The sequence below is a fragment of the Ictidomys tridecemlineatus genome, chromosome 7 (assembly GCF_052094955.1).
Source record: "Ictidomys tridecemlineatus isolate mIctTri1 chromosome 7, mIctTri1.hap1, whole genome shotgun sequence".
Lineage (NCBI taxonomy): Eukaryota > Metazoa > Chordata > Mammalia > Rodentia > Sciuridae > Ictidomys > Ictidomys tridecemlineatus.
Genome location: NC_135483.1, coordinates 75,354,932 through 75,381,714, shown reverse-complemented (window position 1 = coordinate 75,381,714; position 26,783 = coordinate 75,354,932). Strand labels below are relative to the sequence as shown.

The 26,783-nt window shown below is 34.7% G+C and overlaps 1 protein-coding gene across 5 annotated transcripts in view; it reads right to left on the bottom strand.

The window, feature by feature from the left end:
* Rb1cc1 (RB1 inducible coiled-coil 1) overlaps nt 1-26,783 on the bottom strand; it is a 74,626-nt gene that overhangs the window by 14,523 nt on the left and 33,320 nt on the right. For all 5 annotated transcript variants that reach the window (XM_005332310.4, XM_005332311.5, XM_013361533.4 and 2 more), the window contains 10 exons: nt 25,414-25,616; nt 23,400-23,826; nt 17,970-18,140; nt 14,590-14,774; nt 14,182-14,368; nt 14,020-14,101; nt 13,678-13,739; nt 11,764-11,867; nt 11,197-11,323; nt 9,212-11,112 (listed from right to left, as the gene is read on the bottom strand). In XM_005332310.4, the coding sequence (XP_005332367.1) occupies nt 9,212-11,112; nt 11,197-11,323; nt 11,764-11,867; nt 13,678-13,739; nt 14,020-14,101; nt 14,182-14,368; nt 14,590-14,774; nt 17,970-18,140; nt 23,400-23,826; nt 25,414-25,616 (3,449 nt within the window). The remainder of the gene's footprint in view (nt 1-9,211; nt 11,113-11,196; nt 11,324-11,763; nt 11,868-13,677; nt 13,740-14,019; nt 14,102-14,181; nt 14,369-14,589; nt 14,775-17,969; nt 18,141-23,399; nt 23,827-25,413; nt 25,617-26,783) is intronic.

The following is a 26,783-nucleotide window of genomic DNA, read 5'->3' as shown; positions in this document are numbered from 1 at the left end:
GAGTAGGCTTAAAAAATCCTGTTCAGCTAATGTCTTCCTTGAAAAATTATCCCTACAGGTAGAAAGTAAACTGGAAGTGTTGTAAGCATAAGGCAATAAAAAAGCTGAGCACTATAAGAAATCAGACTGCAGAATTAGGAGGAAGACAGACCACAAACAGTAAATGTCTGGAATTTTATTGTAAATGCAATGTAAAGGCATTAAATATTTTCATCTAGAAAGAAGGAGTGTGAATTTAAGTTTTTATTTGGGATAGGGAGCAGGGATTAGAACCCAGAGGTGTTTAACCATTGAGCTGCAGCCCCAGCCTTTTTTTTTCTTTTCTTTTTAAAATATATTATTTAGACACAGGGCCTCGATAAGTTGCTGAAGCTGGCTTTGAACTCAAGATCCATTAGGCTCCCAAGCAGCCGAGAGGACAGGCGTGCATCACTGTGCCCAGTGAATTAGGTTTTGAAAAGATTATACTATAAGGATGGATACTGGTAAGAAATCAAGAGCAAAGCAAACAAGGCTGAAGGAGAGAAGGATGATATTAGGTTTATATTACAATGAAATGGTTTTGTTCAAATTGTGGGAGTATATGAATGGGGAGATGTAACAAGATAGGCACTACCTATAATTTCTAGGAGTCTTGCATCTTTGAATTGCCTAGTGCATGCACTCTATTCCAGGGTCAATGCTGTGCTGAGATGACATAGGTAGAAGAAATGGTTCCATGCACAGAAACAACTGTCTTCTTTGAAGACATCATATCACCCCTACTCCAACAAGAATAAGCCACACTAAATGATTAGCATAAGGTATATGATATGATTACTGGCAAGACAGCAAACTTTTGATTGTAAGAAATGCAAAGAAGGAGGGCTTAACATGTAGAGAATCAGTAATCATCCACTGCTGGGGCCTGGAATTTCTTATTGGTTCTTCAATCTGGCAAAAAGTATATCTCATGGAATACTGTTTCAAGCCCTCATTAGAAAATGTTCAAAATGACTGTCAGCTAAGAATTCTTCCTTATTTTACATTACGCTAGGACCTAAAATGGCCTGGCTTCAGGAAGAATTAACTCTAGCAATGAATAGCTAAAAATTGTGGTCTTTACTAGCACCATGGCCTAGCTGTCTTGGGGATCTAAGGAGGTGTATTTTTGGGCCAAGAAAGGCATGAAGAAAAGATTATATTACAATTTAGTTGGAAAAAAATTTTGATTCAAATACCACAGAAATCTAAGAAATTTATCTTAAAAGTTGCACCGACATCCTATCAATATTCACATAATTCTTTTTTAATATATATATATCCCCTAAACAAACCTTGAAATTAAAATCAAGGAAGAATAAACATTTGTTCAGTTAGGAAGTATAATACCATTACACAGAACTTGAGAGTGGATTAGATAGTTCTGCCCACTATAACTAATTAAATTCTAGCAAAACTTCTGTTGTTGTATGCAAATATTTCTAGTAAGCAGAAAATGTGCATTGAATATGAACTAGTCTAGATGTTTGAACACTCTCTTAACATGGATTACTGATTATATTAAATTCAGGCCTAGTAAATTTATTTACTATTATTTACTGGGTTTTTAAAAACCTTTGAGATTAAACAATGAAATTAAGACAAATTAAAATGCTCCCACCCATACTCACTGATATCCACATCACTATTTCCTGGAAGCAAGATAAGCTTCCAGACATAGCAAATTAACCTCACATGCATACTGCACCAATTTCTTTTTCCATAGGTATGTGAAAGCCCTTTCTCTTATAGTCTCAAAAACAATGTAAACTGTTGATTTAATATTGCCCAATCTGATTTTAACTTTATATTTCCTCAATCCCAAGTAGAATGGACAGCTACTCCCTTACTGATCATTTGATATTTCCTCTTCAGACTACCTATTCATGTCCTCTGGCCATTTTTCTCATGAACTATATGTACTCTTTTCTTATTGACTTGTAGAAGATCTTTGACATAACAGGTAAAAAATACCCTTATTTATTTCTTACAAATGTTTCTCCATGGAGGTTAGTTACTCTGTGTTGTTTTGGCATATCTAGTAATCAAGTAGCAGAAGGCTTGGGAGAGGTGCTGGATCGTGTGTCTTCATATTAGCATCATTCTACTTTTCAAAGGATATTAATGTAAAGGTTATGAAAAAGAAGTCCAAAATGCAAAAAAAATCCACTTAGAGTTTCATATTCCACAAAACTAACGCTTAAGAAATTACCACTTATAGAATTTTAATTTAGTAATAAAGAATACCCACAATTTTATGAAACAGCTATTTAAATATTCATCTTTTCTCAATTATACATCACTGTAAAGTTGGATTTTTTTCCCTTATATTTCAATCAAAGAATGCTGTAATGGAGCTGATGCGGAGGCAAATAGGAAAACCCATAAGTCAAACATCAAAGTGATTTGCAAATATGTAAAATGTCACTCTTCTCACTAACTTTCAATTTAGAAAATAGTTCAAAAATCTTAATTTATGTTAACATGCTACTACACTACCTTTTAAATTTGTTTTGACTTTTAGTACAGAAAATACTGACAGATACAACCCATATAAATAAAATCACTTTTGAGTTCTCAATTCTGTGGCAGTAAAAGGACTCTAAGACCAAAGTTAAGAGAACTAATGCTTTTGGTTTTTGCATATTCGGTTGAGGCAGGATGATTACCAAGTTCCAGGTCACCCAGGGAAACTTATTAAAACCTTGTATCAAAAACAAAATGGGGAGTGGGGGTATATATGTAAACAAAAGTAACACACAGAATATAACTGAGGGTGCATATGTCCTGCAAATCGTAAAATACCACCAGGTCCTTAAGAAAACAAGTTTTCCAACCCCTGATCAAAAGGCAGGCATCTAAAGGCTGGAACGGAGGAAAGGATATATCATATGCACCTTGAAAGTCCAGAATATATTCCTTCACCAATATTTTGAGAAAAACAAGTATAAATGGCTCTACAATGGTGCTCTACAGGACAGGGATAAAATCTGACATTCAATAATGTAGGACTGTACTATGACAGGGAATGACAGGACTGTACTATGGCAGAGGCCAAAGGGTGACACAAAACCATCATAAACATGATGAAGCTCCACCATTGTAGGCAGGAGAGCCAGAGCAGTAAGCAGAAAATCTGTCCCATAAAAATCTTCCCAAGTGGTTTTGTCCCTTAGGCTTTAATAAAATGGGCTGTTTAAAGGCTCATTAAGACCATTAAAAAAAAAAAAAAAAAAAAAAAAAAAAAAAAAAACCAACCCACAACTGACTCTAGTATTCAAAAAATGCTAACATAAGAGAATCTTCTAGCTCACTCTCTAAGGTCTGTTCCAGTAATCAACTATCTATGAGAGGGATCTGTGGCCTTTTCCAGATGACCAGAGGACTACTTTGGCTCATCCTAAAGCCATTCAGACCACCAGGAGAAGGACAATATTAATACTCAGGTATGAAGAGTCTGGGCCCTGTGGGTCTCTACAGGTATACCATTATGTCTAGAATCTGTAGTGCAATAAAAATAAAAAATCTGGCATAATCCCTACATTGGGAACATAAAGAAACCCTTTACTGAAGGAATCTCAAGTAATGAGGACTACTACTGGTATAAAAGTCCAAGTAAAATCTCTAAATTTCATAAGAGAAAGGGGAGATTTCTATCAAATGCTCATTTAACCTACATAGGTTCTAGCCAGAAGATAAATGGAGACTAGTAATGGATCATCATAAATTTAATCAGGGACTGACTCCAATTAGACTATTGTTTCAAATATGATCTCTTTGCTTGATCCAAACAAGGCCCCCACTACCCGAGACACCTAGCTATTAACTTGGTAACCTACACCTCTACTGTAGGTCAAAATCCTATCATTATAGGAACAGGTGTCAACATTTTGTTTTAATGAGGCAGACAATAAAAATATTACCCAAATGATCTCTAATATAATTACTCAAGTATCAACAAAGGCAAACACGGACAGCAGATAATCAATAGACATGGCTTATAGTCTAATAAAACTGTACCACATTCCTCCCCCCTTAAATGTGGGAAATTTCAAAACTTCTTGGTATATGCCTGAAACCAATACATACATACTCACCCACGACAAAGTTAAATGTATAAATTAGGCACAGTAAAGGGAACAATAAGATAATTAAAACAATAAAAAGGGATGTGAGTGGGGTCTCAAAATATCCTAGTGTATTCACCCCCTTCTTGTGATGAGCGATGATAATGTCTACGTGATGAGATGATGTAAGGTAAATGTAGTAGCCACTGTAATATAGCACCAAGCTACTAGTGACTTTGTGATGAAACATCAGGTGAAACATAGAGCATTAACAATGCTGGCTGACTACAGGTTAACAGGTTAAGTTGTGGATAAGGGGAGGGAATGGGACTACTACATTTACATATTAAGGATGGCCTTGTAAGGTAGTTAGCAGTTTAGACATAAGTCTGATTGACATGAACAAATTCAATGCTTATACCTATTTATCTTGGAATATCACTAAAATGAATGTGAAAGATATTCTTATTTATTAAAATATAATTCTTCTGGGGAAAAAACTGATGTTGTGAATCCTCAGGTCATCATACTGATCTAACACATTTGATAGTGATGTGCTGCTCAGAACTAGTACAAAGGAACTAGTGTATACCTGAACTATGGGGCTACACGCATGCCAAGTGGGCAATGAAGCCCATGAAAATTCAGTCAGGAAACACATTAAAATTTCTAAGTGTCCAGTGGTCCAGAGTATGTGATGTCACTTCTAACATGAAGGAACAAGATGCTGCTGGGTGATCCTTTCTGAATCAGCATACAGCACATTTGTGCATGCTATTCTAAGCCATTTACCAATAACTTATAATACTGCCTATCTGTGTAGGGCCCAGAATCAAGATGCCCTGAAACAGGCCCAGATAAACATGCTAGCTTCTCTAATATCACAATTCCTAGTAGATGTTTAATGTGTTTGTAGCAGAAATGGATGGTATATAGATTCTTTTAACAGTTATAGGACAAATCACAATTAAGACCCCTAGGATTTTGGCGCAGATAACTATTTTTCTTTCATAAAATAGCTTTAGGCTTGCTACTGGGTCCTTGTAGATACTGGAAAACAATGGGCTAAGTTACCATGAGACATTAGCTGCCCAATACAAACTACTGTATCTACCCTATCAAGCCATGAAGATAGATATGCATAGCAGCACTGCTTTAGTAAGTAGATATGACATATATAAAACCTAGGTCAAACAAGTTGTGAAGGCTATAAGGAAGGTACAGGAGCTTCAGTGTCCTGCTACATTGCCTCTTTTATATATAATTATAGCACTCATTCTGAAGGGGAAAAAAAGGCAGGCATAACTCCTGATGATTCTGCACAATGCTCATATTCTCCAAAAGTGCAGGACAAGCCTTGGTGCCACACTGATGGGTACGCCCCGAAGAACAGGACCGAAGGGAAATCTTCCCAAGAGAACAGTGATAATATATATATCTGAAATTGCCATAAAGAGAAATGGCCAGGGGTACAGATGTACAATGATTCACAGAGACCAGGTAAAAGGCTTACTTGGGCACTGCAGAAATGAAAAGAAAGTGAACTATTTAGTGAAGAAATTTGTGGAAAAGGAATATGGATGGACCTCTTAAAATGGGAATAAAATGTGAAGATCTTTGAGTCCTCTGATAACATTATACCCACTACAAGAAACCCGTGTTACTAATCACATGATGAGGACGAATGTTTCAGTGGCTACCAATTAACTTCTTCCTCTACTCACATCTCTTGCACAGACCAATGAAAAATGTCCACAGAAGCAAACATGAGTTTATGCATGGACTCAGTACCATGGGACTGCCCACATCAAACAACAAAACAAACTCCTCGTATGCCAATATTCCCTAGGGAGACAGTCAGCCAGCCACTTGACAGCAGGCTGATTATATAGGACCACAGGCTGTTTTCAAAAGATTAGTTTCTCTCTGTATGGAATGAAATGCCATGCTTCTAATATTTATGTCAAAACTATAATTCTAGAACTTAATAATGCAGTCACTAGAATTGCTTCTGAATAAGGTAGTTTACCATAAAAGATATAGAGCCATGATCTCATGCTCACGGAAGTCATCAGTTTTGCCACACATGTCACTGTCTACAGCAATTTGACCTGTTAAAGCTGTAGACCAATCTACTCAAGAAACACAGTACTAGCTGTGACATTTCACACTCCAAAGTTAATGTCTGATGTAGTACACACTCTGTAACACATTCGATAGTGATATGCTGCTCAGACCTAGTACAAACTCTGAACCAGAGACTACTATGCAATATCAATTTTCCCACCGTCAGAAAGAAGCGGTTAGAGAAACAGAAAGGAAAATTGTAACAATCCAGTGACAGATAAGGGAAAATTTATGATTCTGGGTCATGCTGACTTAGAAAGATAATTTAAAGAAATTAACTAGGAGATAGAACCAGGGTCCCAATGAACTGGAAGAAGCTTACACTATTACTTGTTCACCTAGGGCTCCTCATGATATTGAACATGCAAAAAACAAAAAAAGGCTGTCATTTTGATGACTGATCTTCATTATCAATGGAGATAAGGTATTCCTATACAATGAAGGCAGAGAAGAATATTAATGGAATCCTGGGGCATTTTCTTTGGATGTTTCTTGGCACAACCATGTACTAAAAAGAAAAATAATGGAAAAACTACAGCAACTTTGTTATAGAAGTATCATTAATGGCAGTATCTTCAGAAACAAAGATTGGAATCATGCTATTAGGTAAAGAACTAAGATCAGAGGAGGCAATAGCTAAGGTAATAAGTGAAGTATTAATGGAAGGAAATAGTAAATACCTACTAAAGTTGCAAAACTGTTTAAAAATTTATAGCCTACACATATTAATCCAATTTTAATCTTTAACCCTTCTCCCACTTACTAATCAGGTTTGATGATGGTAGTTAATTTTACATGTCAGCATTTAACTGACAAAATACAAGACCTGTGACAAAGCAGAAAAGGAAATAAACATTAAGTGTTCACCCTAAAAGGGCTAGAGTGACATCAGTTGGAATCTTACCTTTTCAAGAGAAGGTAATGATATGTTACAAGGACATAAGGTACATCATGTCAAACAAACAAGTTACTGAAGTGTCTTTATTTGGAAGTTCAATACCGGGCAAAAGAGAAATATGCCTAACTGTTTACTTTAAATAGGGTATACAGTGCTGGATTGTGGTGTCCCCTCAGCACTGCCCTTATCCCTTCTGTAATCTTTTAACATGCTACAAAGCACAGATTGTACATTTCCCAGAATCCCCTGTACAGTTCAAGTTTGCCATGGGAAAAACACCTGCATGGTTTGGAAGGTGGAAGAAAAGCCCAGACTCATTTTCCAGAGGTGGTTGTAGTCGTACTTTCATAGAAGGTTCCTGGCAAGTAACAGAAATGCCCAATTTATGCTGCAAATTGAACTGGACCACCTGTGCTTTGAAGAGATTCTTGAACATTGCATCAGACTGTCAATGAGGCAGAAAGAACCAACCATCCATTTTGCTGAGTGCTTCAGTTTTTGTTTTCTTGATACATCCCTTAGAGCTTGATAAAAAGACTCTCAAGAGTAAACTTCAGCCAGGCTCTTCTAGGCCCCTTAGGGTTCAACTTTGGTTGGCAACTGTTCTCGTCTGGTCTGTGTTGTCCAGTTGTAGCAAGAAGCTTGGTAGTCAGTTTAGAGAGAACTCCTCACCCTTAATATCTATTTTTCCTCAATATCTAATCAAATACCTCATTCCCTCAGCATCCTAGGCTGCCTTCGGTAAGAATCCTGTTAGGTCAGTTTGGCCAGAATCCCCAACTCCTGATTCCTTCTTTATGAACTGTGGATTGAACAAGAAGCCTTGCACATACAAGGTAAGCACTTTACCACTGTATCACACCCCCAAACTTTTAAAATTTTATTTTAAGAGAGCATCTCACTAAGTTGTTGGCCTCAAACTTCTAACTCTCCTGCCTTAGCTTCCCTAGTAGCTGGGATTACAGGGTGACACCACTGAGCCTTGACCTGATGTTTTCTCTTAGTAATTGTCTATTCACTAATTCCCACCTTACTCTCCTTGGCTGTAAGCTTCAACTTGTTCATGTTGTATTCAGAATTATATCCAGTTCTATTTTGAGATCTCTTTTGCCCTACTGTAATAGGTCTGAAATATAATCTGTTCTTATCACTTTAATTACTGTCTAGCTCTGGTTCTTTGACAAGCTTTCCCATTGGCTTTTTTGCCTCCAGCTCTGTTAACATTCATGCAAGCCCTAATTCTTCTGTTAATCCTTCTGATCTCCCTAGACTACAGGAAGAGGTCCATTTTCAAACCAGAGAGGAGATTTAATTGTACAACACTAAAGAATTATTACAAACAAGTCAAATAGAGGTTGTTCAAAAGTGCTAAACAAGAAACAGAAGTTCAAATGTAAAATAAATATCAATATATTTACCTTGAGAATCAATGATGGAACTAATTGTTACATTGATTATATTCTAGAAACTCTTTATTGGGCCACAAAATTCCATCACAAATTCTCAAAAGTACCAAAAACCATCTTCTGTGATCACAGGGCAGTAACAGACATTAATAATAAGAAGAATGTAAAAACAAAAAACCAACCCACAACTATGGCATCAAATCTGAAATTTCAAAACATTATCTTTCCAACCAGAGAGAAAATAACATTGTAATATATCAAGAAATAACAACAAAAACATATTCAGTCTATGATTTAGCCTTTACTAGACAATTCTCAGACAAAATTAATACTCTCATACTAAATATAGAGCCAAAATAAATGAAGTGAAGAATTTAGTAAAAACCAAAAATAAATGAAAAATGGTAAGGGACGAGAAGCTCCTCAAAAAATTTCAAATTTTCAAGAAAGCATCTCTGAAAAATCTGAAATACTAGTTTATTTTTTAAAGCCACTAATGGATTTATTAGTCTGTTATGTATAATATTTGGAAGAAACCTATTTTTAAAGTATAAAATTTTACTTCATAAAAATATCCCAATTGCTACATTTTGCCTATGGTAACAGGTAAATCAAGGTACTATGATTACATGTACAATATCCAAATCACCGGTACTTTAATTTTATAATTACAGACTAAACTTAATTCTTACCTTTGTGCTATTTGATTCTCAAGATGTTTAACTTTTTCTAATAACTCTTTCTCAACAACTTCTCTCTCCAATTTAAATTCTTTCAGGGCAGCCTGAATAGCTTCATCTTTTTCACAATTAAGCTTCTGAATTAACTGTTCTCTGTCTTGATCGTGGCTCATGACCAATCTCTCTTTGTCTTTCTCAAGGTTCTGGATAATAGCTTCATATTTCTCTTCTTGTTGGGTGATTTTTTCTTCTTTTTGTTTTTCAAGAGCACTCAATTCTGAGTCCAATTTACTCTGTAGTTCAACTATTTGTTCTTTTAAGTTTTTTTCTATTTCGAATGCTTGGTGATGCAAAGATGTTACTTTGGCTAATTCGGCTTTCAGAATATTAGATTCTTCTTCGTGTCTACTAATTAACTCTGAAATGCACTGATCTTTTTCAATTGTCATTAAAGTTCTTAGCTCAGCTAAGCCCACCTGATAATTTTCATTATTATCTTGAATCTTTTGGTTTAATTTACTTATTTCTGTTCTCAAATTTTCTGTCTCTTGTTCAAGGAGAGATTTCAAGGTCTCCTTCTGCTGCGTTCTGCTTTCTTCTAGCAAAATTTTTATCTCATCAGTTTCTGCTTCCTTCAATGCAAGTTCAACCTCTAACTTGCATCTCATGTCTGACAAATCAGAAACCTTGACTTTTAATTCCTGCAGTTGCTGTTCTTTTTCCTGGATAACCATGGCATGAGACTCTTGTATCTGAACAATTCTTTGTTGATTTTCTTCTTTCAATTTCTCCAAAGAAACTTGGTGGTCTGTCATAACTTTCTCAAACTCTTGTGTATGCCTGACATGCAGTGTGTCCTCTAATTCTTTCAGATGACTTTGTTCTAAGCACTGAAGTTCTGTCCTCAATAACTGTATCTTCTCATCATTTTCAACATGGAGCTTTTTTAAGTCTTCTAAAACTACCTCTCGTGATTGTTTCAGCTCTCTGATTTCACAATTTTGTGTGTGCATTATATTTTCCATCTCCAACAACTTCTGATCCTTTTCATTCTGTAGGCAAATAACAACTTCTTTTTCATGTTTAACCAAAGCAAATTCATTGTCTTTATTTTGTAAAACTTCCTCAAGGCATACTAGGTCTCCTTTCAATTTTTTTATTTTGTTTTCATTTTCTTCACTTTCTTTTATTAGTGCATTGAGCTTACCTTCATATTCACTTTTTAAAGACTGTAGTTCTTTTTGATGTTTTTCTTTTAGTGTTATTTCCAGAGAACATTTTACTTTTTCAATAATGTTTCTTATTTCCAAAGCTGTACATTTTAAAGAATTTGAGAAGTCACACTGTTCTTTTTGTACAAATGTTCGGAAGTGGCAAAGGTCTTCCTTGATGGTTTGTATACTGCAGTGAGAGTCCTGGGCAACAACTCTACATTTTTCCAGTTGAACATTCAGAGAAGCATGATCTCCAAAATCCTCTTTACCACATGTGTTTGTACCCTGCATACGTCTACTATCTATTGCATTGATAACTGATGAATAAAGTGATTCCACCATCATCTCTGGACTCTGAGGATCACTTATAGGATTAGGAGAAGATAAATTTTCTTCTATCACAAACTCATTCACGGCAGACATAAAATCTGATTCAGGACTCTCTGCCAATGAATCCAAGTCTAAAGAAACTTGGTGTATAGTCTGTTCTATGTTTGGATGGGGGATAGTTTCAAAATCAAATGTATGTGCATCAATGCTATCTGGAGATAATTCTTCCAAGGGACATACTGCAGGACATAAGGGGTCCTGAACAGCAAGTGGTGGAGGAGTTCTCGGTGAGGTAGTAGTTGCAATTCCTGTTGCACTTTCTATCCGTGGGGAAGAAGTAGACTGTGGGGATGCCTGACTCACAGATGCCTGGAAGACAAAGAGAAAGGCTTAAAGAGCTATAGCAACACAAACATTTACACTAAGAGAAGTATTTGAAAGAACTTCTTTTGCCTTTTGTTCATTCAGTAGATCTGTAATGGTCTGTGACATTTCATCCAAACTTTGTGCTGCCTTTACCAAATTATGTAGGGCAAGTACATGCTGGTGTAGAGGTTCAAAGTCACAAAGTAAAGGGACCCTGAAACAGAATGCAAGCAAATTAGAGTTCTGATTTCTTAACCAAATGATGGGTGACTGCATACAATTTATTTCACTGTCAAAAAAAACTATAACATAATCATTCCTTTTTAATCAATACCAGGAGAATTGGCATAACCCTGAGTTATTATCAGTAAAATGGTAAGTTACAAACCTCCTAATGTTATGACAAGTCAGAGTAACAGCAAGAAAGAAATAAACTGCATGTGAGAGGTAAAACTTTCATCTATTTTATCTTCATTTTCTGAATGTTTATATTTTCTCCCAGAAATTTCCTAAGGAGTCATAGGAGAACCAAACTATCATAAAACATCTATTCTGGGCACCTTCTTAAGAATACTGGTGCTATTTTCAACATTTCTAAATCAATGAAAACATTTTAAGGTTATAATTGAATTTAAAAATAGTAATGACATTTACCTGAGGAATGGCTGAACTTCTGAGGGACAAAATGATTGAAGAAACTGTAAATCTTTTAATGAAATATCTGGGAGTTCACAGTCAAACTTTCGAGGCTTCTGAGTCTGCATAAAAAAAAAAAATTCTTTTTATCAAAAGTGGTTTCTTAGTGTATTTGAACTCAATAAAAACAAAAACAAAAGTATACTCATATCCACAATGAAGAGGATAAAATAAAAATAAAAGACCAAAGAAGACATGGTACACTACTTTTAGGAACCTTTAATAGACTTGGCATACATATTAGCAACCAACTGATAAGGCCTACTCTTCCCATTTGCCTTAGTTTACAAGAATGCTAACACTCCAACCAATATATTTTTTTTTTTTTAGTATTTATTTTTTTATGTGTAGATGGACACAACACAATGCCTTTATTTTTACATGGTGCTGAGGATCCAACCCGGGTCCCACCCGTGCTAGGTGAGCGCTCTACCGCTGAGCCACAATCCCAGCCCCTCCAGCCAATATTAAAGGAAACCACTCATGGTCTTAGTCATAGGCTATTCTCTACGTTTTACTAGAGCTCTAGTATGATCATGAAAGACCAACCTAGCCCTCTATCTATTCTTATATCCTGTTAAAATGCCTTTCTGCTATAATATAGTTTAAAAGAATTCTGTGTAATATCGCCTTGCTATTCCCTTGACCTTTCCATCACAATCTCTTTATAAACTCGTGGTCAATTTCAACTTAAAATCAAAACAAAACTGGAAAAGCTACCATTTCTTTCTTTACAATATGGGTAAGAATGGAGTGTTTTAAAATAACTAGAATTGTTTTTCTGTCACTATTCAAACAAACTTAGGGATTTTAAGATGTTCTTTATTAAAAAGTACTTTGGGATAAGTGAGTATGGCAATGCCTTCCTATTATTTCTTCTACTTGTAGATATTTAAAAATATATACATTTTTAAGCTGAGTGGGGTGGTGCATGTCTATACTCTCAGCTACTTGAGAGGCTGACGCAGAAGGGCTGTAAGTTCAAGGTCAAAACAGTGAGACCCCATCACAAAATAAAAGGGGCTGAGGATATGTAGCCCAGTGGTAAAGCACCCTTGGGTTCATTCCCCAGTACCACAAGAAAGTTTTTAAAGCCACAGGTATGTGCACTATAGAAACATGCTTAAAGCGAAGGGGTTAACATGGGAGTGGTGGGACCTAGCATCTTACAAATTTCATTGTTCAATCCAAACATTCTTTTGTTTCTTATTAAAAAAAAAAAAAGACCTATGCGGGGCTGGGGTGGTGGCTCAGTGGTAGAGTGCTTCCCTAGCATGTTTGAGGCACTGGGTTCGGTTCTCAGCACCGCATATAAATAAAGGTCTATTAACAACTAAAAAAAAGTACATTAAAAAAAAAAAAGACCTTGGAACATGGGCTTGCTTAGTAATATACCAAACTAATTTTTCATGAGTTATTTTTCAGGAATTACTGAAGAGACAGTCCCTGTCCCCCATTCTGATTTGTCAAGGCACTAAAAGGGAGGAACTACAAGGGGAGAAAGGAGGAAGTAGATATCAGAAAAGGCAAAAAAACAAAAGGGCGGGGGAGGGAAAGAGGAGGGAAATGGAAGGGCAGAAGAAAGAAGGAAGACAAGGGGAGGGAAGAAAAGGAAGGAGAGAAAAAGTAACAATAATAAACAAGATTATTCTATTCCTACTAATTCTAACAGTATAATATGAGGTATCCTCCTATGTGATGAAGACTCAAAATTATAAATATATCCTAAAGCTTTATGCTGACTTTCAAAGCCAAATACAATTTTACATTGATTATAAAAAACAATTTCTGTTTCTGATAAGTGCTGCTACTTCTAGGAAAAAAGATTTTAGAATGTACAACTGTACTCATGGTTAGAAAATAAATACATACACAAAAGGAAGGAGGCCAGGAGTCCAGTCCCCGAAACAGACGGTTTCTTAAAAAAGACTTCCCTGTAATAAAGAAATTATACAATATGGTTATTTTGGAGCATTAACTTAAGGTTTAAAAAAAATCTAGTTTTTAAAATGGTAAATTAAAACTAGGTAATACTTCAGATTTAAAACTTTACAACGAATTCAACTCTACAAATAAAGGAGAATATTTTTCTAGATTTCAATAATATCACCTACATACAGGTCAATGCTACAGATAATTTATATCTATAAAATAAATTAAGACTTCCTTTTTCCTTTAAAAAAGTAAATAAAGTTGTGAATGAAGAACACTTACTAAATAATTTCCCAAAGGATTCCCTTTTAGACTTCTCAGCTTCATACAATCGCTTTCCATCTTTGACTAAAGCACCAGCCCACTGCAAGAGGAAAGCTAATGTCAATAACACTAATGCTTAAATAATATTAAATACAATTAAAAAGAAATCAAATTGCATACCTCCCTGTAGTGTTTAATGAACATTTTTCTCCTCACAACCTCAACAACAGCTAAGCAGTACATCTGAGGAACTGTACTAAGAGCTTCAACAATTTTGACTCTTTCTAACAGCTCTATTACAAGACGGAGCAAAGCTTGCAATTTCTCTCCATCTTGATCAGCATGTAGCATCACAAAGCAACACCACCTAGAGAATAAAATCTATTATTGTCAACAGCCACAAAAGTTTGCTAAAAATAATGTCTTTTTGGATGGGCTAAGGAAATCATGACAATGCGCTATAAAAATTGACTACCCCAAGGCTAACCAATATTCAAAAACAGTGGTAGGGAAATACTACTTTTATCTCTGGGGAGAAATACATTTCAACTCAAAAGATCCTAAATTAGTTATGACAGAATCACTTACTTTAGTCTGACATGTAGATTATTTGCTAGTTCTTGTTTGGCAGTGGTACACTTCTGTTTAATATCCAACAGTTTTCTATGATTTTGCAACATAATCATCAACTGATTTGCATGACTCAGGCACAAATCAGGTAATACAGATGCATCCTTCAAGTTTTCAGCTCTCATCTGATTAGCTAAAAATCCCTTTGAGAAAAGATATTTTAAAGGGCATTTTAATTTTGTTTTAAGAATGGTGTGAACATTCAGTTAAGAGAAAAATCTCTATTAAATATGAATTGCTCTAACTTCAAACAAAGTATTTGTTTTGGTGGTGCTAGGAATTGAACCCAGGACCTCACGAATGCCAGCAAATGCTTTACCACTAAGCTATATTCAGGCCTCAAATAGGATTTTAAAAATCTGGCATTTTTCTGAATGTAATAAATGCATTCATAACAATACTTAGAATTAAGAAATTTTTGCCCAGTTAAGTTTGTTGCATTTTTCAAATCAGAAGAAAACAAGAAGATCCAGAAGATGTAACTTATCTAAGACATACTTAACAGCTGAATTGAAATACAACCGGGGGGCTGGGGATGTGACTCAAGCAGTAACGCGCTCGCCTGGCATTCATGGGGTGCTGGGTTCAATCCTCAGCACCACATACAAATAAAAAAATAAAAATGTTGTGTCCACCGAAAACTAAATAATAAATTCTCTCTCTCTCTCTTAAAAAAAAAAAGAAAGAAATACAACCAGTACAACAGACAAAGGATTATCCAGATATGACAAAATTCATTTTTTTCCTTTTGTTTAAACTGAGAATTGAATTCAAGGGCATTCTATCCCAGAGCTACATCCCAGCCTGTTTTTAACTTTTCTTTTAAGAAAGGATCCATCCAGGCACCATGGCATATGCCTGTAATCACAGCACCTTGAGAAGCTGAGACAGGAGAATAGTGAGTTCAAAGCAAATCTCAGTAATTTAGTGAGGCCCTAAGCAACTCAGTGAGACCCTCTCCCTAAATAAAAATTTTTAAAAAGGGTTGGAGATGTGGCTCAGTGGGTAAGCATCTCTGGGAGGGAGGGAGGGAGGGAGGGAGGAAGGAAGGAAGGGAGGGAGGGAGGGAGGAAGGAAGGAAGGAAGGAAAGATGGATGGATCTCACCAAGTTGTCCAGGCTAGTCTTGAACTTGCAAGCCTCCTGAGTAGTTGGGATTATAGATAGGTGTGCACCACCATGCCAGGCTCAGTTATGATAAAGTCTTATAAAAGTATTAACATAAAACAAAGTTTGCAAATGGCAATTCAAAGAAAATACATTGATAAAGGAAAATTACTTTTATTATTTACTGAAAATGCTGATTTTGGGTTTGCCTCTTTGCAAGGCATTACACATCATGAATATTTAAAAGGCACAAACACCTAAGTCTAGCCATTTTGAGACTATGACTGAAAAAAATATTAGAATATGGACATAAAAATAGATATTGGAATATTTAAACAATATTTGTAATAAGAAAATTTATATAGCCCAAATGATCAAAGGAAGAATGGTTAAATAATCATGACTTATTCTAGGCAGGGTTAAAATGAATGATCCAGGGCTGGGGATGTGGCTCAAGCGGTAGCGCGCTTCCTTGGCATGCGTGCAGCCTGGGTTCGATCCTCAGCACCACATACAAACAAAGATGTTGTGTTCGCTGAAAAACTAAAAAATAAATATTAAAATTCTCTCTTCTCTCTCTCAAAAAAATCTATTAAAAAAAAAATGAATGATCCAGGAGAAACAGTAAAGCATCAGGAATGTAAAGTTTTCTGTCCAGTAACAGTAGGCTGTGACTATATGTATACAAGATCTAGGAGAACAAAAGATCATAATATTCTTTGGTTTTTCTTTAAAAAATAATCAAGAACATGAAAAGGCAAGATTCAGCAATCAAAACTAATAAACAAAAAATATAAACAGACACAGGTAATGAAGTTAACAGATAAAATTTTTTTTAAAATACTGTGTGCTAAAATGTGATCATAGAGATAATGGATAAGACAGATTATTTTCAAAGAAAATTTGAACAATATACATCTGTAGAACTGGAAAATGAACAACAAAAATAAGACATTAACAAATGGTTAACCAAAGCTAGTCATCATTCCAACAAAAACTTATAACTGGAATCACTGGAGGAAAAGGCAAAGTGAGTAAGGCAAAAAGCAAGAGAAACTGACTAGGAAATTTCCTAAATGACATAAATCATTAACCTAAAGGCAGATTAAAGAAGCTCTGCAAGCCCAATGCAGGATCAATAAGAAAAAAGCCACACCTTATTACATCATTGCAAAACTACTAAAAACCAAATCAAATGCTGAGAAAGTCCCTCTAACAAATAGTTAAACATCCTAGAATTCCATACCAAGTGAAACTATCCTTCAGAAATTAAGGTGACTTAGCCATATGTGGTGGCATATCCCTATAATTCCAGCTGCACAGGAAGCTAAGACAGATCCCATGTTCCAGGCTGGCGTTGGCAGTTTAGTGAGATCCTGTCTCCAAAACAACAAACAAGTAAGCAAACAAACTGGGGTTGTAGCTCTGAGGCACTATGCTTCTGGTCTCAATTCCAAATAACCCCATGACCCCAGTTCTGGCCTATCAGCAAAAGGTAATTTAAAGAGATTTGAAAAGGACAAAATTAAATCTGACACTAAAAACTAGTAAAGGACAATCTAATTTCTATCATACTGTACTACATCAGTAGGTAGTACAAGTTTTACTTTGGGGGAAAAAAAAGGAAAAAGCTAATATGGGGGATATGATTGTTTATATTTTTTAATCAAAGAGAATATCCAGAAAATACTAGCAGAGGAAAGTTAAGGTAGAAAAGAGCAAGCATTAGAATCTGATTACAAAATGCAACTATTTGGCTTGGGGCTGTGCTTGCCATAGTACTTGCTGTATTGGAGGACAGGCGGCCAAAAATGAAATAGTAACCAATTCTTCAAGACTTCTTACTTTTCTTCTGTTCTTTTAAGAATTTCATTTCTTGCCCTTTATTTAAAATTTTTTGTTTCTTTTTTTTGGGGGGTGGGGAAGCCAGAGATACTCAAATGTTTATAATACAATGACTACTTTTATCATATTAGAAAATGTTGAACTTCTCCCTTTCCTCCAGCTGTGATAAGTACATTCATGATTTATATTTCAACTTTCAACTAAAGTACACTAAAGTCAATTTATTTAATCAAAGATAGCCATTAGAAATATGCCTTGTTGTTTATTACATTGAAACAACAACAATATATTACCAATACTCAAAGTGAAAATATGGTGCTCACCAAATTGATTCTACACAGAAACTAACTACAAAATCTTTTTTCCTAAGAAGTCAGAAATAGGTACCTGAGCGAGCTCTTTCTGTTCATTCACCAGCCGGCCACAGCTAGCAATCATCTGGTCCAGCGCATATAGCCGATCTTCAAGCCCTTTAATGGCTTTCATATTCTGATTATCAAGTTTGGCAATTGTTTGATGGCATTCAACTATAAATGGGCGAATAATCTTTGGATCAAGCTAAAGGACAAGGAAACATATGAATAAAAATTTTCAGCAAAAAACTTTAAATACATTTCTATTTGATGTATAACCTCAGAGAAATAAAAGCGATACAGAAAGATAAAAGAAGAACAAAGCACTGGAAATCTAAGTTATTTATTCACAGAAATTCAACAGAATGCATATAATCCAAAACAAGTGATAAGGAATATACTATCATACTTAACTAAGAAAATACAGTTCTAAAAGTCACATATTTCAATTCAGTGCCATAGTTCAATCAATTCTTAATATGCATAAGAAAATTTATTATTAAGCTTTTACAAGTATGGCAGGATTCAGGTCTCAAAAACTCATTGCTTGGTCAATAATAACCCATTCCAACTTCTCTCCAATATATGTTAATTTATTTAGTTAGTGTTACCTCTCCATCTTAGAAACAAAGTAAAACTTTATTCTTCTCTATCTCCTCAAGGATTTGGTTTGATATACTATACTTTTTTACTTTTTAATTTCTCCTGTTTTCTGGCTTATTTCTATAAATTTGATGGAATTCATGGAACCTTAAAAAAAAAAAAATCTTCCCTGTTCCCTTTCCCCTGAAAGATTATTTTACTCTGGTTACCTTGCTGTCTGGATTTTCCATTAAAACTGCTTGGTCGAAGATCATCAAAAAACACTGCTTCTTTTGAGGCTCTTACACATTCAGCATAGCAGGCAAACTTTTTTAAACTCTGCAAGTTTGGGAACATTTCCTCTGGTGGCTCCTTAATAGCATCTTTCATTAGTTACTTTTTCTCTGTCTAATCATTATATATGGGAGATCCATCTGAACAAGGTCTTTACTCATTCTAACCCTTCTATGATTTTAACAATAAGCGTAACTACTAATGAAGGTAACTCCTACAGCTATTTTAATCCCAATCTGGTACATAAATTCTCAGATGACTTCTGAATGCCTACTAATATCTACATGTGGATATTAACCATGTTAATTCTATTACTGATTTTCCATAGTTTTCTTCCAATATAAACCACAATAAGCTTTTTTCTGCAATAACATGCAATAAATGTAGAATATAGTTAATGCTCCAGTGATCTGATAGTAGTAAATCTTCCTAGGCCTGTAACCATTTCAAACTAAATTACCTATTACTTCAAAAACAAAACAAACAAAAAGCCTAGGCTTTTCTACCTCTGACCTTTCTTAATATCACTTATATTAGCTCACTGTTTTACCCTATCTCTCCCTGTGGAAAGATCCTAGTCAAATATCAGCATCTCCTTCATGCTGTCTTCTGAGCTCTACAGTCAAAGAACAGACTTCACAAGGCTCTGGGTTCAATTCCCAGCACAACCAAAAAAAAAAAAAAAGACTATGAACTTTATTTTATGTATAGCATACCCTATATACAAAGAGCAGACAAAAGTAGTTAAACAGAACAATTATTTCATTATTATCATTATTAGTAATGCAGCATATTAATAAGAGACTGCACTGTCAATAGTGGTACTAGGGTACTAGGGATTGAACCCATGGACAATCTACCACTGAGCTATATCCCCACCCCTTTTTATTTATTTATTTTTGGTTTTGAGACAAGTTTATCAAGATTAGTCTGGAGCTTGTAATACATCTGTCCTAGTCACCAAGACACCAAGATTATTTGTGTTTGCTACTGTAGTCAGCAAAGAGATATATTTCTAATAACACTAAAAAGTTAACAGAACCATTGTTAATTAATACTGCACACTCACTTCACAATACTAGTATTTGTCCATGTTTTCTCAAATTTGTGATAATAATATCTTTCATTAGTACATATATTTCCATGCTGTGATATTAGGAAGACCAAAGACTAGCTATAGATTATTAGGGAGAGAAAAGAACTGAATGATTAAATGAAAAAATGATTAAATTTGGTTCAAATTTCAATTTGGACCAAATTATAGCTACAGGTAAATTATAATAGCAAAAACTTCAGGAAGATAAAGTAACTCAAAACCCAAGGTTCCTCATGTTTCTATACTTCATAATTCACCTGAAAGTACAATATAACTACATTTAGTAGTTATATAAAATAATTTTATTCCACTTGTTCATAGGTAATGATAATTAAAATAGTCTTTGGTGTACATTTAAACCACAGAATCATATTAAAAATTAGCTAGCAAACTTTCAATACTTAACACTACTGCTACATTACATTGATTTTTACTCTTGGACTCTTTCTTGACATCTATATCATACACACTCAACATCACTGCCTTAAAAAAATTGTAAAAAATGAAAGTTACTCTACCCTCCCAATCCTTCCCTGTACTAGAATTTGAACACTGAACTATGCCTCAGCACCCACCTTTAAATTTTTTAAAAATTTGTCCTATTTAGTTATACATGACAGTAGAATGTATTGGCAATTGATACATAAAGTATGACTTATAATTAGGATCCTATGCTTGGGGTCATATATGATGCAAAGTTACCCTAGTTGTGTATTTAAATACAAGGCTAGGAAAATGTCTGATTAATTCTACTGTCCTTCCTATTCCTCCTCCCCTAATTCCCTTCACTTCCTTTTGTCTAATGCAATGAATTTCTATTCTGGCCCCCACCCCATCCCTTGTTGTGGTTTACCATCCATATATCAGAAAGAACATTCAGACTTTGTTTTTTGGGGATTGCCTTTTTTTATTTAGCGTGATATTCTCCAGTTCCACTTACTGTCAAATTCATTTATTTTGAGAGAAGGTCCCGCTTGACTGAGCAGGTCTTGAATTTGTGGTCAGATCTTCCTGCCTCAGCTTCAAGTATTATAGGTGTGGGATTATAGGTGTGCACCACAGAATCTAGCCAAATAAGACAGTTTCCTACCCACGCTTATTCTTAACTATTCTGCCTTCAAATCTGCCTCCTCCATGAGGGCAAATAAACATAGTCCCAAAGAGCTGGGCATGGTGGCGAAAGCCTACAATCCCAGAAACTCAGGACTCTGAGGCAGGAGGATTGCAAGTTCAAAGCCAGTCTCAGCAATTTAGTGATATGCCGTCTCAAAATAAAAAAAGTTGGGCAGGGGTGAGGTGGGGATGTGGCTCAGTGGTTAAGTGCAAGCATAAGATCACAAGTTTGCAGAAAGAAAGAAGAGACATTAATGTGGGCTGCTTACAAACAAGTTATGTGCACAATACTCCCAGGGATTACTTTTTCTTTTATGATATAATATGAAACAAAACATCTAACAGTCATTGTACTGACAACACAGTCTAAGATAACATGGATCTACAAAATAAAGGAACAATTATAAAATATTACTGATAGATGAAAATTGTGGGACAAATTAATAATTCACAAAACTTGCATCCATCAATACACATAAATATAAAACTAGAAATTCAAATTGTCAAGTGACTTAAAATGGATGACAGGAGTAATAAATGAGGGCCAGAGCTGGGATGTGAGCCTCTGAATTCAAATTCTAAATTCCAAAACATCTATGTCTCAACTAATTTCTAGAAAAGGTATATGAATTTGACAACTGAAAGTATACATCGCAAATACAGTTACAAATACTGTTGCAAATGGGATTGGTCTCTGAAACCGAAGGCAGAATTCGCTTTTAGAGGAAGAACTTTTTTTTCTAAAATTACTTCAGTAGCATAGTACTAGTGCTGCCATATATATCAAGTTAGTTACTTTTTTTTAACAACTACTTTAAAAATGTGTATAAAATGGAAGCATCTCCAGTGAAGTGAAATCCTATATTCAGATCCATCTTATAGAAAAACGTCATTGATGATATCATGAAATTACTAAGAGAAAAATATTAAGTAAATAAAAACATCATGGCAAAATGCCTTTTTTATGCAATATAGATCAGATGTTGTATAAAATATAAGAGATTATCATACAAAATGGGTTTTCACTGCTTGAGAACAAAAATTATTTTTATCCTAAAATGCATATTCGATTGAAGAGTGGTGCACTATAGCAAACTCATGTTAAATAATTTTACAGAAAACAAGTATAATTAAATGAAAATTTACTTTTGCTTTCACAGTAGTAAACTTTCATTTAATTATACTTATAATTATAATTATAAAATATCACAAAGACTTCAGTTTACAAGCAAGCACTAACCTGAGAAGTCAATAAGGTAATCACTTTTTTGTTAACAGTATAGCTAACTTCCCATTTTTCTGTAGATATCAGTAGATGTGACATTCAGAAAGAAGACTATCATTTCTTTTCTCAAATAAAGTAAATAAAATCTATGACTACTAGATTTTGCACTGAAACATGGAAATTCAAAAGCCATTTTCAGGTTTTTCTCAGAGTCTATAGCATTGTTTTGACTTCTGGCACAGTTTTTTTTTTTTTTAAATATATATATTTCTTAGTTGTAGGTGGACACAATACCTTTATTTTATTTTTATGTAGTGCTCAGGTTTGAGCCAGAGCCTCACACGTGCTAGGCGAGTGCTTTACTACTGAGCCACAACCCAGCCCCCTGGCACAGTTTTAATTATTAAAGAAAGGAAGAAAAAAAGACTTCAATTATCAAGATCACAATCATATGGATGAGTAGTGGGGATGTAGCTCAGTGACAGAGTGCGTGCCCAGTATCCCCAGCACCATAGAACCAACCAAACAAAATCACAAAACAAAGAAAAACAATCAAAGGTTGATTATCCATAATCATAAATAGAATAGTAAATGTCAATAGTTCAAGCAGGAACATTAAATTAGCCTGTCCTTTGTTCATTTATGGCAGTAATCAATGCCAAATGTATTACAATATTGGCTGGATCATCTAACATCTTTTTTTTTAAATACTATTTTTTTTAGTTGTAGATAAACAAAAGGCCTTTATTTATTTTATGTGGTGCCGAGGATCGAACCCAGTGCCTCATACATGTGAGGCAACTACTCCACCACTGAGCCAAAACCCTAGCCCTCATCTAACATCTTAACTGACTTAAATACCTACCCTACTGCATGTCATCAAGGAAACAGATACTGAAAAGAATTAGGAAACCTAGATGTTTAAGTCTTCCATTGTACTATGTCTTATAATTTCAATAAAAAAATTCACGTGCTATTTTCTAGGCAACCTAGTCAATAGAATAAAATTACAAGTGGAATAATTTTTTATTCAACCTAGGAAAATCCAATCTAAGGCACACTGTTTCCACTACAAGATAATACCCATTCTTCCATTACATAATAAGTAATATAAAGTTAATTGATATACAAAGTGTCAAGCTAACATTACTTACCCTGCTCATAGAATCAAAGCACTTCCTGACCAAAGATTCCACATCGTTAGGTCTATCTTGAACATTAATCCAGTCTAACAAAGAAACATTAAAAAAAGGCAGATCACCGTCTTTAGTATCTACTGAAGTTTCATCTTGCTGGACAGTACTTTGACAAGATTCCCTAATTTCTTTGCCACTTTCATCGTCTGTGGTATCTGGGGCTACATGTTCCACTGACTTGTGAAATGAGGTTAACAAGGAAGTGTTAGTTGTTCTAGGCATATCAGGAGAAAGCACCAGTTCAGTGGATCTTTTCATCTCAGCCTTTTCTGAGCCTTCATTTTCATTTAAAGAATCCAGTCTTCCCAAACATTCCCTGTAACTATGTCTGGTTAGGCACTCCAACAGTGGAATCTTGGCCATTACTGAAACCGCAGTTCCTAAACTTAAAATACAAAAGATCTGTCAGTAAAACAATTAGATTGCTCTGATTAGCATATTTGAACAAAATCACATTTATTATCACACACAAATCTCACTAACCCTTACATTATACATAAACTAGTTATAAGCAATCTGTCCACAATAAGAAGCCTAGCAGAGAGTTATTATTAATGCTAATATTCCAATCTAAAGTAAAACTAGACTGAGTATACTACAAGTAGACATTGGGCTTTTATCAAACCTGAGGCCTACAAATTCAAATTTAGAGCTTTACCAGAGCAGTCCCTCAGAGTACAATAGTTTGTCTTTAAGTAAATCAGAAATATTTAAAATACTGAAAGCACAAACAAAAATTAACAAATTTAATCTCAAAATAACTCTTGCATCACACCCCCAAAAGACAGAGAGATTAATGCTATGGAAAGAAATGGGGAAAATGAAATCTTGATAACTTTATGAAACCATATGTAAAACAGTGCTGGTTCCTACACTAAATTAACAGTTAATACAACTCTCCAAAAATATAATTACTTGAAAATGTTATTATATAAGCTTTTAAAAGATCTTCTAGTATTAATTTATTCATTCTCCTTCCACGATTTTCTTTCATTTCAAGTTAAGGCTGAAACCTGTCTAAAAACATTCATACCACAAAATAGAGACACCTAAGAGAAGGTAAGGCAAGAGGTAGAAAGCAAGTAAGAGGAACATGCATGCTACTTGCCTCTAATTCAAGGTCAAGGCAATAAAAAAACTACCAGACCAACAGTAAAAATATGAACACAAAATCTTGAAAATGTACATATATGCCCCTGAACATATGTTTCATTATTGCTCTAGTTTTACATTAATTATACATCTTTTTTTAAAATAAAAAAATCATATTGTATGTGCTTCTATGCAAAGAACAATGAGAGTCAAAACAATGGCTTCTGTCTTAACTCTACACCAAGATGTCAATACTTAAAAAGGAACTTAACTTTTTCCTGGATCCTTCATTTTCTACTAACTTTTGCATTTCTATTAGATGAACTACATCTTGACCTTTATTTTTATTGGAAAGAAGAAATGAGCAAAGATTCTCAGCTTCATAAATGATTTCAAAAGTATTTTCAGCTTTTTAATAATTAAAATAACAAGAAAAATATGGGAGACTCTATATAGAGTAAAAGAAAATAAACCATAAATTTTAAATTATAAATTTATAAACCTATAAATCTATAAAAACTATAATGTATAAAGCATTATCCAAAAAGATTCAAAACAGGCAGGCACAGTGGCACATGTCTGTAATTACAGAAGCTCAGAAGGTTGAGGCAGGAGGATCATAAGTTCAAGGCCAGCCTCAGCAACTTAGTGAGGTTCTAAGCAATTTGGTGAGACCTTGTCACTAAATGAAATATAAAAAGGGTTCAGGATGTGGCTCAGTGGTTAAGTGCCCCCTGGGTTCAATCCTAGGTACAAAAAAAACCCCTCAAAACAATGAACTTCAAATATATGGCATACAGAAAACATACAGTAATTAAATCTATTGATAAATTCTCAAAGTATTTTATACATTTTATTATCCATTTAATGGTAAACATACTGAGTAAGTTTTAACTTGATGTCTTCTATGGATTGCAGATAATTTGAATAAATACTTTCAAATTTGAAAAGTAGCTTTTGGTATGAATTTGAACAGTCCTCCAGATTGGCCATGATTGCAGCCCAGCCTTGGTGTTGAAGATGTTCATCATGGACAAGACCTTCGCAAAATGAACAAAGTTTCTTGGCAACTTCATACATTTCCTACAGTGAAAAAGAAAAAGAACACAATAAAAAAAGGTAATGGTTCACATGCACATATTTGCATGTCTATGAACATAGTTTCATGAATACATAAGCACATTTTAAAGAATTGTTTTAAAAAGCTGTTTTATTATGTTTCTGAACAGATATCCTAAGAAAAGGATTCCAGAAGATATTGCTTCTGGAAAATAAAACACTGGGGGTCCCCAATAATTTGATAACTAATGTGTATCATCTCTAACCTTACTGTCATCTTTAAAGATGCATACTTCTTAAAAATACATTATCAATTTCTAGAATAGTGTAACATATTACATAATTTAATGGGATTCCTAAAACTATTTTATGTAAATACTACAATTAAAGAAGTCCTCTGTCCCTGAAGATTTTAGCTTACTAGGAAACAAAAGTGGTGTTTTTTCTAAGACTGGTGACTTTTGTAAGAAGATATTGAAAAGTCAAGAGACACAGACAAATGAAGACATTCTGAAGATGAGAGCATTTTACTTAAGAATTGAGATATGAAAAGAATATGAACAAAAGCAAGGAAAGAAGAATTTCAAAACTGGAGAGAACATAGGGGCTAAGTCAAGAAAATAAAGAAAATAAACCCTCGTGGACAGGAACAAATAGTGTGGAGGAAAAGAAAATGGAGAGACCAAAAGGTGAAACATTTGGAAATACTAAGGGAAGAACAGAGTTGGACTTTCCTGAAAAAACAATGACCTTCTGAAGAGTTCTTTAACAGGGAAAAGCATAAATAAAGACTCAAACCTGGTATGGTATACAGCTATGATCCTAATCACTCTGGAGGCCGAGGGAGAAGGATCACTAATTCAAGTCTAACCTCACTAAGAGAGGCACTAAGCAACTTCAAGAGATGCTTTCTCAAAAAAAAGGGGGAGGGGGGGCTAGGGATGCTGCTCAGTTGTAAAGTGCCCCTGGGTTCAATTCCCAGTACTCCACCCACCCCGCAAAAGACTGACAACTTGGGAAAAGCTTAAAAAGTAGAATGGAAAACAGATAAAGAATGGATATAAAATGATAACTTCAAATTGTCACAGGCAAATTGCTATAAATGTAGCCACAGTTCACTTCTATCAAAATAGACCAAAAAAATAACAATAACAAACTCTCTAAGTTTAGGATGTCATTAAAATGCTTTTG